At 36.5% G+C, this 16714-nt stretch overlaps 3 protein-coding genes across 6 annotated transcripts; 2 read left to right on the top strand and 1 right to left on the bottom strand.

The window, feature by feature from the left end:
• The first annotated feature begins 2087 nt into the window (after positions 1 to 2087).
• On the top strand, positions 2088 to 9585 carry LOC129793025 (zinc finger and BTB domain-containing protein 17). Of its 3 annotated transcripts, none has more exons than XM_055832555.1 (8): positions 2094 to 2419; positions 5406 to 5572; positions 5699 to 5798; positions 6946 to 7507; positions 7569 to 8026; positions 8107 to 8252; positions 8464 to 8579; positions 8628 to 9585. In XM_055832555.1, exons 2-8 carry the CDS (start codon positions 5484 to 5486, stop codon positions 8771 to 8773), a joined length of 1617 nt encoding a protein of 538 aa, XP_055688530.1. In that variant the 5' UTR covers positions 2094 to 2419; positions 5406 to 5483; the 3' UTR covers positions 8774 to 9585. The 3 variants fall into 3 exon arrangements, with proteins under 3 accessions (XP_055688529.1, XP_055688530.1, XP_055688531.1); XM_055832556.1 differs by having other exon boundaries at positions 2098 to 2419; positions 8650 to 9585; XM_055832554.1 differs by having other exon boundaries at positions 2088 to 2419; positions 8464 to 9585.
• On the bottom strand, positions 9478 to 13883 carry LOC129793038 (pyrimidodiazepine synthase-like). Of its 2 annotated transcripts, none has more exons than XM_055832585.1 (4): positions 13660 to 13883; positions 12572 to 13152; positions 11182 to 11303; positions 9478 to 10236 (listed from the first exon to the last, which is right to left on the bottom strand). In XM_055832585.1, exons 1-4 carry the CDS (start codon positions 13829 to 13831, stop codon positions 10185 to 10187), a joined length of 927 nt encoding a protein of 308 aa, XP_055688560.1. In that variant the 5' UTR covers positions 13832 to 13883; the 3' UTR covers positions 9478 to 10184. The 2 variants fall into 2 exon arrangements, with proteins under 2 accessions (XP_055688560.1, XP_055688561.1); XM_055832586.1 differs by lacking the exon at positions 9478 to 10236 and adding an exon at positions 10673 to 10922 and having other exon boundaries at positions 13660 to 13875.
• A 1025-nt stretch (positions 13884 to 14908) lies between these two features.
• LOC129792333 (UDP-glycosyltransferase UGT5-like) lies at positions 14909 to 16612 on the top strand. Its single transcript, XM_055831245.1, has 2 exons — positions 14909 to 15292; positions 15446 to 16612. The coding sequence occupies exons 1-2, from the start codon at positions 14969 to 14971 to the stop codon at positions 16610 to 16612; spliced, it is 1491 nt and encodes a 496-aa protein (XP_055687220.1). The 5' UTR covers positions 14909 to 14968.
• The last annotated feature ends 102 nt before the right edge of the window (positions 16613 to 16714 follow it).

Genomic DNA, 16714 nt, shown 5'->3' with positions numbered 1-16714 from the left:
AAAGAATGCCAAATATGTCCAAAAAATTCTCTTCACCAATATCATACCTTTTAAACTATACCTCTGACTGTTCTGTGAGCTTGAATTTGATGTTCAACATACAACAGTTAGTGAAATCTTAAAGAAAGATTTTTTAAATTTAAATTGTATTTTAATTTGAATATTATTCTTTTTTTTATTGTTTTGTTTTCTATTATTTTATATTAAAAGAATATTTGTGTTTCACTTAAGTGAGTATTCTCTCAAATAAATATTTTCTGATAACGTGCGAAGAACATAAGCACACTATGGTCCCACCGGGTAACATTTCTGGACGCCAGTGACTAATTGTTACATGTCGCGTAAAAAACCTTTGGGAAGTATTTTACCCGTCGTCAGTGTGTTAATTTGATACTAAGATGAGCAAAATCGGCCAAGTAGAACAAGAGATATGGCTATTAGAACTTTTCAAATTGGTTTATTTTTATGTTGGAAAATTTTGAAAGAAATTGTTTATGTAGTTTCTATGCCTATGTTGAAAGAACCACATAGGTAATAAAATTCCTAACTCGATATTTTACCTAACAGAATTGTAATGTGTTTTGTAACGAAAATAGGGGAATATTATTCAAATTCGACCTCTTTCTGTACGCAAAGTTTTTGTACATGTAGAACAATGCTATGTGCCCCGGTAGAGAAACCCTTCTACCGTATATATGTTGAGCTATGGCACTGTGTGTCTAGGGTTGGACTGCTCTGGGTGAAAGAGTGAGATGAGTCGTTAGCTCTATGCCGCTCATCAGGCACTCACAGGTATCAGTAGCCCACTGTTGCTCGTCCGATTCAGTTCGGGACCCGTTAGCTCTTCAAATAAGGGTAGTTAATAGCCCCTGTAGGAATATCGTCCTACATACAGAAATCTAGAAATCTATCATTGAAAATAGCCTACTGAGGCAGCAGTTCGTGAGTTAGGCAAATCCTTCAAAATGTTAAAAAAAAAAAATAATTTACTCACCCCCCGCCGTTGCCGGGAGCAATTCTCTCACATCGTTGATTTTTTGAAGTCTCCATCGTTGGTGAGAGTGCTCCACCAGATTGCTTGCTGCAGGTGTTCAGCTGCAAAATGAATCGTAATAGAGCATTAGTTTTCAGTCCAAAAAATTTAATTAATTTCTGTCAGCAAACATGAACTATTTTGGCGCTCTTTTTGGGTCATTTATTTCAAATTTAAATGTTTTCCGTTGCACAGAGTGTAATGCAAAAAGCAGTGCTGAAGTGGGCCGAAGGCCCCCAGCCGAAAAAGATTGAGTCTTGGCTAAAACTGATTGAATTCGATTAAATGGAGAAATTTCAAAAGTTTTTTTTTGTGAATTTATTGCTTGAGAATTGACTTTAGAAAATTTTTAAATCCTTTAAAGAATTAAAAAAAATTGTAGGACCTATCTGGGTTAAAGCATTTTCCATCTTCCATCAATAAAATTCGGGAAAAAACAATTTTACTCATTTGTGTCGGCGTTAAACCCGTATAACCCACTAAACGTGAAAGGGTTAAACTTTTTTTCATTTTAATAAAATGAAGAAAAAGGTTTAGCAAATTAAGAAAGAAATATTTTTTAAGCAAATAAATAAAATAAAATCAACCCTTTCATGACCAGTTAGTCAGTCTTTTTATCATCATATTTAATTTATGAAAAAAAAATTTTTTTTGCTTTTCTTTCAAAGACTTAATCGAACTATTTAAAAGCTCCCCAAGGGGCAAACCCAAAGCTCCCCAAAGTGTTCAAATGTAAAAAAATTCCAAAAATTTATATATTTTTTTAAGAATATGTAATCCGGGAGATCTGGGAGATTGTCCTCATCACACCCCTCCCATCATAGCTATGTGTAGTATAGGGATTCCACTCCCACACCCGCTGCGTGGCGGGAAAAAAAGGTGGCGAAAAAGTGGTTAGAATCCACGCGCGCCAAAGAGAGCGGAATGCCATACCAGCCGGAAAATCAATATTAACGGACAGTCACATGTATCGATTTTCCCGAGGCTTTCCACCACCAGCCAGTCGTCCCTTTTGCGCATCCCACTGCGAAAGCATGGCAAAAGAGCGAGAGAGCATGCGAGGAGGGAAAACTCTGTGAGTGAGAGATGTGTGGCAAAGGGAGCGTCGATTTTCGCTTGCGTTATATTGTCGCTTTGCATGCGGAATCTGTAGCATCGCACCTCCTTTCTTCTCTTCTCTTGTTTTTCGGTGGTGGTGTGTTCGTGCAGAGGAAGGCCCCTCAAGAGGACTTCCGTGCCCAGAGTGTTTGTTGCACATCGTGTCTGGTGTTGTGTGATAACATCGCAGTGATTCCCTGAATTTTTTTCTCGGTCGTGCTGAAAATCCCCCAAAAAGCACCCCCTACGGTGAAAACAAAAAAAAAGGGCGCAGGAAAATCAATTGAGGTGTGTATCTCACAAGTATATATTGTTGAGCTTTGAGCTTTCATCCAGGCTCCTTATTTTTATTCTTTGTGGGAGGAGAAGATTCCCTATTTTCCTGGATAATTGTGATCGTCTCAGGAAGCTTTTGTGAGGGGAGATTAAAATATAATTCTTAGGATCGTTGAAGAAAGGAAAGAAAAAAAGAATTTTGAATTGCGCGGGGGTGGGAAAGCATTGAGATGCTTCCCCCACCCTGCAATGTCTCGCATTGAGCTGCTCCAAAATGTGGCGGGAAATGCAGACAAGGAGTAAATTTTTTTGCCCCAAGAGCCACGAGTTGCCTCGGAAAATTTCCCTGGACATACCAGGAGGATAAAGAAGCAATCAACCCTCCGTGGCTGCCCTCCCCTGCTGCAAAAGTAGCCAGGGCAGCTCGCTCTTGTATTGAGCAAAAGCACTTTTGGCCCAAATCGATAAAAGGTGAAATTTGAGGAAATCAATAAAATCGCGCTTTGTGTGCTCTTTGCCTACGATGCCGTTTTTCCTCTCGCTCTGTCTATGTACTTATGTATTGGAAAATGTGCGCCTCAAAAGGGAGGGAAAATTTTCCGTTATTGATTTCCCTCCGTTTCTGGGAAATCTCTCTCCAACACACACTCCCCCGTGTCTGTCTGTATTGGATTGTATTGGGCGTGTGTTTTTCTTTTCTTTTTTTTTTTGTTAAATTTATTTTTAAATAAATTTTTATTTTTAAACAATTTTCCATTTATGGAATTTAACTGCAATTTTCTCCACCACATTTTGTTGATTTTTCTTCTTCATTTCCCTTCCCCCTCACCCTTCTTTCCTTTTCTTTGTCATGCTGCAGGAAGTTTCTTTTATTTGCATCTTAAAGGCTATATGTATTTATAGTTTAACAAAAATACGTGCGTGCGTGGGTGGGGGTGGCAAATAAAAATTCACACAACCTGTAGATGTGAAAAGTGGGGAAAAATTGACATTTTCCTGTTGTGAGGCAAAAAAAAAGTTTTCCGTCTAGCATTTGGCGCCCAGGAAAAATCGATGAATGGGATCGCCTCATATATAGCTTTTAACTCAATTATATCCCTCCATATATGTTGAAGATCTCACAGAGAGAGAGGACGCCTGGGGAAGCTCAATAAAGGGGTACTTATCTGGTTTAAAATCAATGCAAAGAGTTACCTGTTCGAATTTTACACTTTGAAGCAAAATATTCGGAATTTTTATGAAAATTCTGTTGACATTTGTGTGGAATTAATTGGAAAAAAATAATAATTTCTTTATTATTTGAAAATCAAAGTAAAAAGTAATGAACGTAAATAAAATTAAAATATTAAAATCAATAGAATTGAATTCTTAATTGATAAAATCTGCTAAAGTAGCGCAAATTGAGCAACATTCAAAAAAAACTATAAAGAATTCAAGCAATCCTAATGGCTTTAGAAAATCTTTCTTCTAACATAACCTCACTTATTTTTCTGGGACAAAAGCGAGATTTAGAGGAAGGAAACGGACAGATTTTTCCCCGGAGAGTGGCTCTTTATGCCAATGAATTGAATTAATTGATATCAAACTGAAAAAACTACGTTAACTCTGCACCTATCTCCATATTTTTATAGCAAAAATATTTTTAAAAGTTAGATTAACTTACCAGCGGAATTTTAAGTTCTTAAAAGCTTTTGTATTTTATCTTTAAGACACTTTTGCCTTTAAGAAAATGAGAAAAGTCATTCCGATTGTTAAAATATCCTCTTCTCACGTTAGAAAATCTTAGTTTCTCAGCTACCATAACCTCACTTTTATTTTTATAGCAAAAATGTCGATTTGAGGGTGGATTTAAACCTGAAATTGATTAATTGACAGAATAGACAGGGCGTCAATCCCGGAATTTCTCTTAACCCTTTAAGGTTTTTTGGGTCATACGCTGACCCAAACGTGAAACATTTTATTTTTTCAATTATTTATGAATGTAATTGTTTTTCCATGTTACAAATGCATCAAATTCACGCATAAGGGGTCAAAGAAGACGTTCTGAGTGAGAAAAGTCCTCTAAAAAAATTCATAGAATAAAAATCGCGATAAAAGAGCGCATGTTTCAATGTTTTTATGTTTCACGTTGGACGTTAAAGGGTTAATTAAATTTCTTTTTTCCCGTATATCATTCTTTTATTGAAATTAATTTTTAATTGAGGTTATGACACCAGAATTTAACGAATAAAATTATTTAGATTTTATCGATTTTATGTATTGAAAATTTCTAGATTCTAAATTGTAAAGATTCCATGCTTTCACAAAATTCAAATACGTTTAGTTAACATAAAATTTTTAGAACTTTTCGTGCGAAACAATAAATACAGTGAGAAATGAATTTTTTTAAAACAATTTTGAAATAAAATATCGTAAAATTTTCAAAAAATTCCTGAGAATATCTGAGTGTAAATACATGAGTTTTTAACAATAATTCCTTTAATATTAAGAGGGTCAAACGCAGGATCTGACATTTTTGAAACTCCTTTATAATTTTTTCACGTTCTGGAGCTTTATTTCTCCTTCCTCAGGCTTGTAATTGCATTATTGACAATGTTTTTAAATTTACATAATTTTTAACACTTTGAAATATCTTTTAAACATTTTCGTTATTGAGATTAATTTCTTCACAATTTTAGAGAAAATATTTAAAATTGACTAAAGTTCAATATAATTGTTAATTTCTTTAATATTCGGAATATTCCACCGTATTCAGAATATTCGGAATAAAATATCCAAACGTGCCCAATTTATTCCCCAGATGAATGCCCCTTGAAGCTCAACCCTCGTACTGAGAAATCAATGACGTCACGGTCACGGGGGAGGAATTTCGTGTCATTTATCCATTAGGAAAAAAATCATTGTACTCAATGGAAATTCAATTTTAAAATTTTCATTTTATTTTCACTTCTTAAATGCCAATTGATTTTTTTTCTTCTTCAATTTTCTTCAAATTCAGAACAACAAGAAGAAAAAAAAAGAAGAAAGAGAGTCTTTGGCAATTAGTAAAAGAAGGAGCGAGGAGTGGGTGGAAAGGATGAGTTCGGCAGCTCAAGCGGAGAATTATCAATTAAAGTGGCACTCCCACCTGTCGAATTTGAATTCCTCAGTTGCCACACTTTACAGGTGAGTCCAAAAGCCCCCGCCCCCGCCCTGCCCGATTTTTGAGGGGTACGGGGGTGGATGGGAATATGTTGGGTGTTTGTTATGTGGGAGCCCTCGTGTGAATGGGACTTTCCTGTATGTTGACAGAAATGACAAATTCGCCGACGTGATGCTCCTACCGAGCAACAGTGTGGAGTGTGGTGTGGGGATTCCTGCTCACAAAATCATCCTGAGCACCTGCAGCCATGTAAGTTTTTTTTTCAAAACTTTCTTTACTTCTTCACCCACAACCCGTCACTTTAAAATTAATTACACTTGCAGTGCGGCACTCGGGTAATGGGTGGGAAATTAAGGAGAAATGTGGGAGGGAGGAGCAAACAAATGTACAAAAGAAAAAAAAATTAAAGCTATTTTCAAAATGTCTCAGTTGGAAGATTTATTTGTTGAGGAACAAAAAAAGGCAGAACTTTGATTTATTTATGTCATATTGTGAGCTTTTATTTGATTTATTTCTTTAGTTTCATCAGTTTTCATCCGTTTCTCACGGAAATCTCGGGGATACTTTAGGGGAGAATGGGGCTACTTGTTTAACGGTCAAGAGATGTCTATTTGAGTGAAAATCTTCGGATTATTCGTCGAGATTCGGATTATTCGTCAATTAGTTTCGGATTATTCGATAAAATTCAGAATATTCGTTGAGTTCTGAATTATTCGTCAAAATTCAGATTATTACTTCAGATTCAGATTATTTTCAAAATTCTAACTATTTGTTACTAAAATTCTGATTATTCGCCAAGATTCCAACTATTCTTCGGGATTATTCAGATTATTTGTCAAGGATATTCGGATTATTCGTTAAAATTTAGCTTATTCATTGAGATTTGAATTATTCGTCTAGATTCAAGTTATTCGGATTTGGATTATTCGTCAATTAGATTCGGATTACAGATTATTCGTCAAGATTAGGATTATTCGTTAAGATTCAGATTATTCGAACAGAATTTCATTATTCTTCAAGATTCAGATTATTTGGATTCGGATTATTATCATCAATTAGATTCGCATTATTTGTTAAAATTCTGATTATTCTCAAAATTCAAACTATTCGTCAAGAAAATTCAGATTATTCGTCGAGTTTCGGATGATTCGGTAAAATAAATCGAAATATTCAACAGATAAACACCCCTTGTTAACGGTTTTACTTCTCAAAAAAATTCATTCAAAAAATTATTTAATTTTCTTATTAAAAAGTCTTCAAATAATCTGAGAATTTGATGCAAATTTTATGTACAAAAATTCTTGTTAATTCAAAAAAATTAAATAAATAAAAAATAATATTTTTTAAAAAATTCTTTTTATGCATTCTCTTTGCAAAAAAAAATTAAATAAAATAGTACTTCGCATCGATCTTTGAGAACAATCCAACACCCCCGAATTCCCTGATCTACGTCGTCCTCCCAGCTGAGCTGAGCCGCAAAGCGCTCCAGATTCTCATTCAGTACATGTACAGTGGTGAAGCCACCGTATCCAACGACATCCTCAACGAAGTCCTCCGCGGTGGGGAACTCCTCCGCATTCGCGGTCTCTGGCGCAGTAGCCACCACGCCGATGCACAAGCCCCATCGCGCCCCACTGAAGCAGCTGGAGCCACGCGAGTGATCAAGCAGGAAGTCAGTGTCATTGATAAGCACCTCCCGGAAATGGTGGGGAAGCCACCGAGCAATGGAGCCCTCAAAGAGAGCCCTGTGCTCGTGATGCATCCCCACGTGTCGGCTGCACCACCTGCCTACACGACGGCTCCTGTGCAGAATATTGCCGTGAAGAAGGATGTGGCAATTGATCCGGGTGAGGGTCGACCTATCCCTTCGAGTCACTACGGGCTGGTGTCGCTGCAAATAGCTGCGGCTGTTAAGAAAGCTCAACAGCACTCTGAGAAACGCATCAAAAGCTTATCAAGTACGCGGGAGCTTTTTCTCTTTGTGAAAATTGCGCCAAAAAAATTCAAAATTACTTTCAGGTGAAAACGGCCAGTCGGGGCAGAATGCGCCGGGAAAGTCTTCGGAAGCAGCCACATCACGTTGTATCCTCACAGCTGATCTCCGTAGTGATTCCTCACGTTCCAGCGGGGAATCCCGTCGCGTGCTGGAGGTGGCTCCACGTCAAGATCTTCCTGAGAGTGAGCACGATCTGAGCTTCCTGGGCATTAAGCAGGAGCCCGTGGAATGGGGGGAGTTTGAGCAGCAAAATGGCGTCGAGAGGCAGCACATGGAGATCACGGTGAAGCCCGAAATGGTGTATCAGGATGATGCTGCCGATGATCACCATGAGGACATGCAGGAGCCCATCTATTCACCACTCACGTGCGAATTGTGCAGCGAAACCTTCACCATTCCCGGCGAATGGGTGCGTCACATTGAGAATTTCCACTCAGACTCCCCATCGCAGACGGTACCCAAGAAGAGGCGACGAACTGATGTGAGTCCTGGTTGTGGGATGGGAGGGAAGAGAAGAAGCTTTCTGGGATGATTATTTGGGGGTTGTTGTTTCACTTTCAGGACAACACGAGCGATAACATTGCAGCTCTGCGGTGTGATTTGTGCTCCATGTTCTTCATAACACCAGCCGAATGGGTCAGGCACGTGCAAAACACGCACACGGAAACGGAACTGGCCATCTCCAATAACAGCGCACCCCCAAAGAGGTAAATTGCAAAGAATTTAAGTAATTTGCAAGAGGTTTGTGAATGGAGGCGCCTGGTGGTGGAATAACAAGCTTTTGAGCCTTAATTCTTTTTTAATTTAGTAATTCTTTTTGTAGGAAATTTAGGGAAAAAGGACAGAACTTTGCTACCAGGCGCCTCCATTGTCGCAGTAAAAGCTCAAAAAATAAAACAAAAAAAATCTCTTTTGCAGAAACATCCGCGTTAGCCGGCCTATGGATGGTCAGACACAGGACAAGTGTTGCTCCATCTGCCACAAAACCTTCCCATCGTACGCAAGCATGGAGATCCACAAGCGGACACACACAGGTGAGCATTCCAGGAGCCATCCTGAGCACTGTCGTGAGGCCCCCATAGGTGAAAGGCCCTTCTATTGCAGCCTGTGCAGCAAGGGATTCAATGTAAAGTCCAACCTCCTGCGCCACATGCGCACGCTCCACAATCAATTCATCAATCCATCGAGTGTCCAGGACCAAGCGGATCTGGATAGTGGCTCCGAGTGATGCTGGCACGTGTCCAAAGGCTTAAATGGTTAGTGAATCGACGGTGTAAGTTAATGCAAAAACAACATAACTTTTCTCTTATAAAATCTCCTTGTCGTTGTGGTAGAAAAAAAAGAAGAAAACAATGCAGAGTATATAAGGAAACCCCTTGTTCCCCCTCAATTAATAGGATCCTCCTCATTCATGGGATGTGCGCCCCCATTTCATCCCTTAATTATTTGATTTTTCAAAATAAAATTCTTCCCGTAGACCACCGTAGAAAGTTTATTCGTGTTGAGCGAAAAGAAGAAAGAATTTTCCAAAAATAATTGAAAATTAAAGATTTTTTTCTAGAACTTCAAAACTATTCTAAAATTTTCCTAAAAGTTCAAAAACTTAAGGAAAAATGAAAAAAAAACTCTTCCCAAAAGTTTTTCAAGATGATTTCAATTGTCTTTATTGCAATTTAATGAACTTAACATCAAATTTCTCAATCTCCTAGAATCTATTACCTAAAAGTTTCAACAATATTCCTTTTCATATCAAACTAACCTGTAGAGAAAAGAAAAATAAAAAATTCTATAAATTAAATAAAAGCGAAAAAGAAGAACGTTCAACGCACATCCCAAATGTTTTCCATTCCCAAATAAAGAAAATCCTTAAACAAAAAATAATTCCTTTCGATGTTCTTTCGTGCAATTTGAAGAATTTGTAAATAGGACAAAAATTATTCAAGTGATTATATTTTTTACGATATATACATTTATTATAAAAATAAATTATGGATTTATTTGGAAAGAGAAGAAATATAGATTAAAAATTCTGGAAACCAACAAGACTTTTTTTTCTTTAAATAGTAAAAAGTCTTTCTTATCTAAGAGGTAGATTTGTTATCTATCTTCAGTGAATTTTCAAGGGGGCAATCATTGAGATTTGCAGTAGGATGGGGTTTGCTGGACTTGATGGATGTGCGAGGGAAGTTCTGGGACTCAAAGAGGAACTTCTAGGTTTTGTTTTTACTTAAAATGAGATATTTATTAATTTAATGACTCTTGTTGAAAGATTTATAGTATTTGTGGGACTTAAAGGACATGAAAAAATATTTTTAGGATTGTCAAGATAATCAAAAGTTTTTGAGATTTCCGAAACAGTTTTTCCATAGAATCTGTGAAGCTTTTGAGATTTAATTTTGTTTAAAAGGATTTTTAGTATTTGTTGTATTGGAAAGATTTGAAAAATTAAATAAAAAGTTTCAAAATTTTGATGAAAGATAAAAAATATAGCTCAAAATATTAAAAGAAATTCAGGAATAGATTTATTTGTATTTTTAAAAAATAATTAGGCTATATGTAGGATTTTTTTATGAACGATTTTGTGGTAAAAATTTCTCAAATGACTACCCCCTTTTTAAAACTTCCAAGAAGATTTTTTTTCACCAATTTCTCTCTACTGTGTGGTGGAAGATTCTTTTCCTCCCAAGACGACTGCAAAGACATAGAAAATAATCGAATACGTTCTTGAGATGAGATTTTTTGTTTGGTGGGAATGAAGTGAAAAAAGCTCCACAAATGGCAGGGTTATCAGCAACGAGATATTTACAAAATAAAATGTTTTTTTTTATTCAAAAAATATTTCCAAAAAAGCCTCTGAGTGATTTGTTTTGGTTTTTTTGGAGCCACACTGAGGCCCTAAATTGCCTCATTTGTCGTCTTAAATGTTTTCTTTGGTGATTTCTCAATTAATTACATAAGAAGCTCATAGCCATGAATTAAAGCACCAGCCCATGGAAGATCAAACATTTTTCTTTTGAACATTTCATCAGCACTTCTTACAGCAAATCCGAAACTTTCAAAACATTTTCTACGACGTTTTTTTGTACTTTTACTTCCCTCAACGGAAATTTAACAAAAAACCATCAAATTCTTTCTTCAATAAAGTCTTTATTTTTGATAATTATTTTTTCAACATCGTGTAAACATCCATAAATGCATCATCTAATAATAAAAAGAATTTTCATAATCTTGGAAAAGATCCTTAAGGCCATCAGAGCGTTATGCGAGACAAATTATAAAGACAAAAAGTTTGTAAATAAAAAAAAATAATTAAAAGGATGTGGGCACTTGAAAAGCACGAGATTTGTTAGGATGTTCGCTGTTTTTTAGCAACATTTCTGAAATGTAGAGAAAAAATCCAGATTTCGTTTTTAGAAAACTTTCCCCGCAAAACAAATCGTTAAGAAATAATCATTAAAAAAAATGATTAGCATTTTGGCCAAAAAGAATTTTGAATGTTTGAGTGAGAATTAAAAACAAAAAATTAATTAAAAAGAGGTCAAAGGTGATGAATTACTGTGTGAAAATTAGTGCAGGCTACACGGAATTAGTCGAGAACATTGGTTTTGTTAAAAGGATGTGGATAGGTCCGCTTACACGAGCATATCGTAGTCAGGGACTCCCTGGCGATGTGTCTCCATGAATTTAGCGTAGTTCTCGCCGGAAATGTAGGAAGCTTTTACAGCTTTATCCTCCTTCATCAGGCTTCTCCACTTGACCTAAAACAAGAAGAAAAAAAATGGTAAGTTATATGGAATTTATTCGTTTTAATTTCTGAATTTTTATCAATATAAAATATTCTATTAATAAAAAAATCGATGTTTCACTGCTGATATTTTAACAGAGAATTTTCATCTCATCCTATTCCTTATTTTCGATGTTTTCTATTTTACAATTTTAATTGTTGGCGAAGAAATTAGAAAAGATTTTCATTCATTCGATTTTTTAACTTAAAGTGATAAAATTCTATGTTTAAAAATAAATAAAATAATAAAATTTAATACAGTTTATTCGATGTTTTAATGTCAATTAAAAAATTTCATCATTTCCATCCATTTCCATCTTTTAAATTAAGTTTATGGATTTAAAATTTTAACATTAAATTATAAATTCCGACGTCTTAATCTAAATTCGATGTTTTACTACTTTAAGGTTTTAAAAGAATAATTAAAAAACAATTAATTGTGTCTTGTGGAACTTCAAAAAGATATAATTTCTTATAAGTTTATCCTTGTTTTGTTCTATTCTATTAAAAAATCGCAAATTTTTACTTTCTATGTTTTAACCTTAAAACATAGAATTTTTAAAAAGTAAATAAATGAATTGATATTTGTTCATTAAAAACTCATTTAAATCTCTAATATAAACTGAAACATAAACTTTAATCAGCAAATGTCGCATCCGCTGATAAATCTATATCTTTGGTATTATGTTTGCTGATTCAGATAGCGACAAATAGACTTAAACCTCTAATCATATCGAGGTATAATGTTGCAGAAATCAATATGAGTGCCTCTTGTATTTAATTTCATATACAAACAATTTGAAATTCTCATCATTCTCGATTTTTTGTTTGTATTTCTTATCAATCTATCTAATCTATGTTTTGTTTTATTTTTTTTTTAAATTTCCAATCCCAAATAATAATCTTGGTTTTCTTTCTGAAGCTAATCTTGATTTCTTTTTAATATTTAGCTCTGTTCTAAAATATTAAGAACACTAAATTTAACCATTTTAGGCTATTTGCGTCCGCATGAAACATAGAAATATTGAAATTTTCGATCTTTTCATCATGAATTTATTTATTTTATGAGACTTTCAGAGAATATTTTTAAGTCAAAACGTATTCTTTGATCTAATTTACATAAATTCAACGAATTTCTCTCTTGGAAAAAGAATTAAATTCTTCAAAGTCCTCGTATGACCCAAAGGACGAGAAAGGGTTAAAAGCTCAATATATTTAAAAAAAAAATTAAATAAATCTCACCAATTTGGGAAATCTCTCCTCATCGAGGACGTACTTGTCGCCCAGTAGGTAGGTGAGCATGTCAGCCCTTTCACACCATGGCCAGATCATGTAGTCCACCATACCGGGTACGTTGCCGCCGAAGAAGTCACTTCCGCGTGCCTGCAGCTCCTTCTCGAAGAAGTCCAGCCTGTTGCTGATCTCCGTGATGGTGCCTGGCACGTGGGTGCCCATGAAGACCTTGTACATGACCTCGATGACCGTGTCGAATTTCTTAATGAGCAGCCGCTCCTTGGCCTTCCCCAGTGGGGTACGGGGGTAGAGGGGGCGCTGTGGGAACTTCTCATCCAGATAGTCAGCAATGACGAGGGATTCGTACAAATGGGCGCCGCCGCTCTCGTTGGGCAAATCAATAGCCGGCACGGTGCCACCGGGGCTACGGTTGTACAGCCATTCGGGTTTTGCCTTCAAATTCACATAGATCGAGTGGTAGGGAATGTCCTTGGCGTCCAGGACGAGGTGAATACGATGGGCATACGGGCAGAAGCGCATTGAATACAGCCGAAGCTTCCCATCGTCGCTCAGGGACGGTAACGCAGCACCTGAAATGTGAAATTTTTTTATCTTCATCAATTTCTTCTTTGAGATTTTTTCAAGAGTCTTCTTATCTTGAGCGAGATAAAAAAAAACTCGAACTCTGAAGCCTCGTTTCTTTCTCTCTTCAACTAATCTCCTGCTAATCTCCAGCAGCATATTAAATAATTTTTTCTTATAAGAAAAATGGAGAAATTCTTGAAATTCTCACACTTTACTGCTGTATTGTTGCTGCTACTCAGGAGGAGGTTTCAGTGAAAGAGTCGTCGTTCAATGTTATTACGTCATGCCTAAAAATATGTCACTGACGCTCTCTCTCTACTAAAATCACTTTCACCCATTCATTGAGCCCCTTAGAAAATTTCATTGAACACCCAAAACCTTCCCAAAAACTCTTCTAAACTCTAACAAATTTTTCTTGACGAATTCTTTAAGCAACACGCCCAAGAAAATCTAATTTATGCACAACCTCGCCATGAATTTTCTGGGAGCTCATTGCCGGCGAATTAACTCACCTGTAGCCAAGTGTTTTCCGTTGCTCATTTCACGGCACTTTTGGTGGACTGACCAAGTTTTTAGATGCCTCAGAAGAGGTGCAAAGAAACCAACGGAGGTGGCTTTAGCGGCGTGCCAAACAACAATCTTCAACTCCGGCGAGTGACTGAACTCACGAACAACTTTTGACATCACCTACTGTGACTGGGTGGGCAGGAGAAGTGGAATGGGGGGCAGCTGATGGAGGCCAGATGCTTCCATTCCACGCTGGTTTGCATCTTCACTGTTCCACGCTTCAAAAAGCCAACGGAATTCTCATACAGAGGGATTCAGAATAAATGTTTTTGCTTCATTATTTAAATACTGGAATTAAATATTTAAAGCTTCTGAGCTTTTAAAGGAAACTTTCTTCAATTGGAAGAGGGAAATTTTCTGAATAATTAAAAAAAAAAAGATAAAAATATTTTTAAGCTCAATTTATATATTACACAAAGCTTTTAAGTTTGCAGTAAGCAAAAAAGAATATTTTAAAAACAAATTGTTCAACAAATAGAATATTTTTTATTAAATTAAATAAATTGTCTAACAAAGCCAACAAAGCGTTTCTTCTGAATCTTTCTTAGCTTTCCGCGCTTTCCGAGATTTTTTACAACAGATCCAGTACCAACAGCAAACAGTCTTCAGAGAGATAAAACCTCCAATCAAAATGACGATAAGACAAGACATCCCAAGACTCCCGAGTTGCCAATCCTTAATCAAGCGATGAGTATTTCATGAAAGTCACATTGGGATACCTGAGGACGAACTCAGTCCACCAAACTGACCGCTCCAGAGGAGTTTCCTTCTAAACGGTCGCACAATCACTAATTTTTGAAACTCACGAAGTTCCAAATCTTATCAAGACGCCACGACAAGCATGTGATAAGGACTTTGGCTAAAATATTTATTTTACAATGATAGTAATATTTCTGTCTTTTTGTGATGCTATTTATAATTTCAGTTAATTTAAATTTTAAGTTGTTTTTTTATCTGTTATTCTTTCGTTTTTAAGCGAACTTAAAGTTCTCCTTTGAAATGAGAAAACTAGAAAATTAATCAAGTCCAAAAATTAAATACACCTTTCGAGGCAGCCAAAATTGCCATCTCATCGCTTATCGCAAATTATAAAATGATTTTGCTTAAAATCGCAGTCTAGCTAAAAAAAATCATAAGATTAACGGTTAGTTTCTTCGCACCAGTCCATGAAGACAGTTCACCATGAGCCCTACATTTCTCTTCCTCCTTCTCCCGTGCCTTGTGAGCTCTGCTAACATTCTTGTCCTGGAAACAATGGCTTCCCCGAGTCATCACATCTGGATACGAACTCTGACAACAGCCTTAGCAGCCAGGGGTCACAATGTAACGTCTCTTTCAACGGATATTGAGGAAAACCCCCCGGAAAATCTTCACTACCTCCACTTGGACAGAGTCTACGAGGTCCTGTATAATCCAGAAGATGAAGATTTTAACGAGGAGATTGATTTCTTTGATATGGGCAGTATGAATCCTTATCTTCAGCTCTTTATATTTTTGGATTTCTCAGAGAGCTCTGTTAAAGGATGCATCAAGTCCAAAGGATTCAAGCAGTTGATGGCATATCCGGATAGTTTTAAAGTAAGTTTCAGTTATCAATTTGATTTTTTTTCTTTTCTTGATCCTAATTTATTTTTTTTATTTTTTTGATCCTTGAAATGCGTTTATTACCCTTTGCTATTGAACTTTAGATTTTTTTTGAACTTTTTAACGGATTTAACATCTTTTTCGCAGTTTGATTTGGTAATCTACGACTTCCTAGTTGACGGAATAATGCTGCCATTTGTACAGAAGTTCCATGATCCACCAGTTATTGCCCTAACTGCATTCTATTCTGTGGAATATGCAACGCAAATTGTCGGAGGAACATTCAATCCTGCCTTTGTTAAATACATAATCTATGAAGGAGATCTCAGTACATTTAGTGGGAGGCTCAATAATTTTCTTCTAAGTCATTTGGATTACTTTCTTAGGATGTACTACGTGGCGCCTCAAATTAATTCAATTCTGAGGACGGAAATGCCCTGGGCAAAGGATATCAGAGAGCTAAATCAACTTGCTAAGATTGTCCTACTTAACAAGCATCCAGGTCTCGATATCATTGAACCTGCTCTTCCGAATGTTATCTCCGTTGGAGGAATGCAAATTCAACGGAATAAAGGACTCCCCAAAGATCTTCAGGAAATCCTCGACTCTGCAAAGGAAGGAGTGATCCTCTTCTCATTGGGAACTAACGTAAAGAGCGCAATGTTGGGTGATGCTCGTCAAACGGAAATCTTGGAGGCTTTCAGGAGTCTTCCTCAGTACATGTTCATTTGGAAATTTGAAGTGGAATCCCTTCCTGTGGAAGTTCCTAAGAATGTAATAATTCGCAAATTTGTGCCCCAGAGTGATCTTCTGGCTCATCCCAATCTCAAGCTCTTCATTAGCCACTGTGGACTACTGAGTACGCAGGAAGCAGCCTGGTATGGAGTCCCAATCCTTGGGCTTCCTGTCTTTGCGGATCAGCACCAAAATATGAAGTTGAGCTTGAAGACAGGAATGGCTCTGGAGGGAGATATTGGAAAAATCGAACAGAATTCATTTAGAAAATTAATCGAGGAAATGCTGCAAAATCCAAAGTACAGAGAAAACGCCCGGATGCGTTCGGAGATCTTCAGGGATCAGAAGGAAACTCCTTTGGAGCGGGCAGTTTGGTGGACTGAGTTCGTCCTCAGGCATCCCAATGTGACTTTCATGAAATCCCCATCGCTTGATTTAGGATTGGCAGCTCGGCAGTCATGGGATGTCTTGGCTTTCTTATTTATCGTCATTTCGATCGGAGTTTTTATCTCTCTGAAGACTATTTGCTGTTGCTACCGGATATGTTGCAAAAAATCCCGGAAAGCTAAGAAAGATTAATGAAAAATGCTCCGTTAGAAAATTTATTTAATTTAATAAAATGATTTAATTGTTGAAAGATTTTTTTACATGTTAAGTATATTTTATGCTCGAGTTTAATTG

Source organism: Lutzomyia longipalpis, chromosome 3 (assembly GCF_024334085.1).
Source record: "Lutzomyia longipalpis isolate SR_M1_2022 chromosome 3, ASM2433408v1".
Lineage (NCBI taxonomy): Eukaryota > Metazoa > Arthropoda > Insecta > Diptera > Psychodidae > Lutzomyia > Lutzomyia longipalpis.
The sequence above is the reverse complement of the archived record's forward strand: the minus strand, read 5'-3'. Positions and strand labels throughout refer to the sequence as shown.

What these genes read in the sequence shown, in the direction of transcription:
- LOC129793025 (XM_055832554.1), top strand. Translation starts at nt 5,484, where the DNA reads ATGAGTTCGGCAGCTCAAGCGGAGAATTATCAATTAAAGTGGCACTCC. An exon ending in TCAGTTGCCACACTTTACAG is followed by an intron (nt 5,573 to 5,698) that starts GTGAGTCCAAAA and finishes GTATGTTGACAG; the next exon opens with AAATGACAAATTCGCCGACG. An exon ending in AGAAGAGGCGACGAACTGAT is followed by an intron (nt 8,027 to 8,106) that starts GTGAGTCCTGGT and finishes TTTCACTTTCAG; the next exon opens with GACAACACGAGCGATAACAT.
- LOC129792333 (XM_055831245.1), top strand. Translation starts at nt 14,969, where the DNA reads ATGGCTTCCCCGAGTCATCACATCTGGATACGAACTCTGACAACAGCC. An exon ending in CATATCCGGATAGTTTTAAA is followed by an intron (nt 15,293 to 15,445) that starts GTAAGTTTCAGT and finishes TCTTTTTCGCAG; the next exon opens with TTTGATTTGGTAATCTACGA.
- LOC129793038 (XM_055832585.1), bottom strand. Translation starts at nt 13,831, where the DNA reads ATGTCAAAAGTTGTTCGTGAGTTCAGTCACTCGCCGGAGTTGAAGATT. An exon ending in CGGAAAACACTTGGCTACAG is followed by an intron (nt 13,153 to 13,659) that starts GTGAGTTAATTC and finishes TTCACATTTCAG; the next exon opens with GTGCTGCGTTACCGTCCCTG. An exon ending in AGGAGAGATTTCCCAAATTG is followed by an intron (nt 11,304 to 12,571) that starts GTGAGATTTATT and finishes TTCTTGTTTTAG; the next exon opens with GTCAAGTGGAGAAGCCTGAT.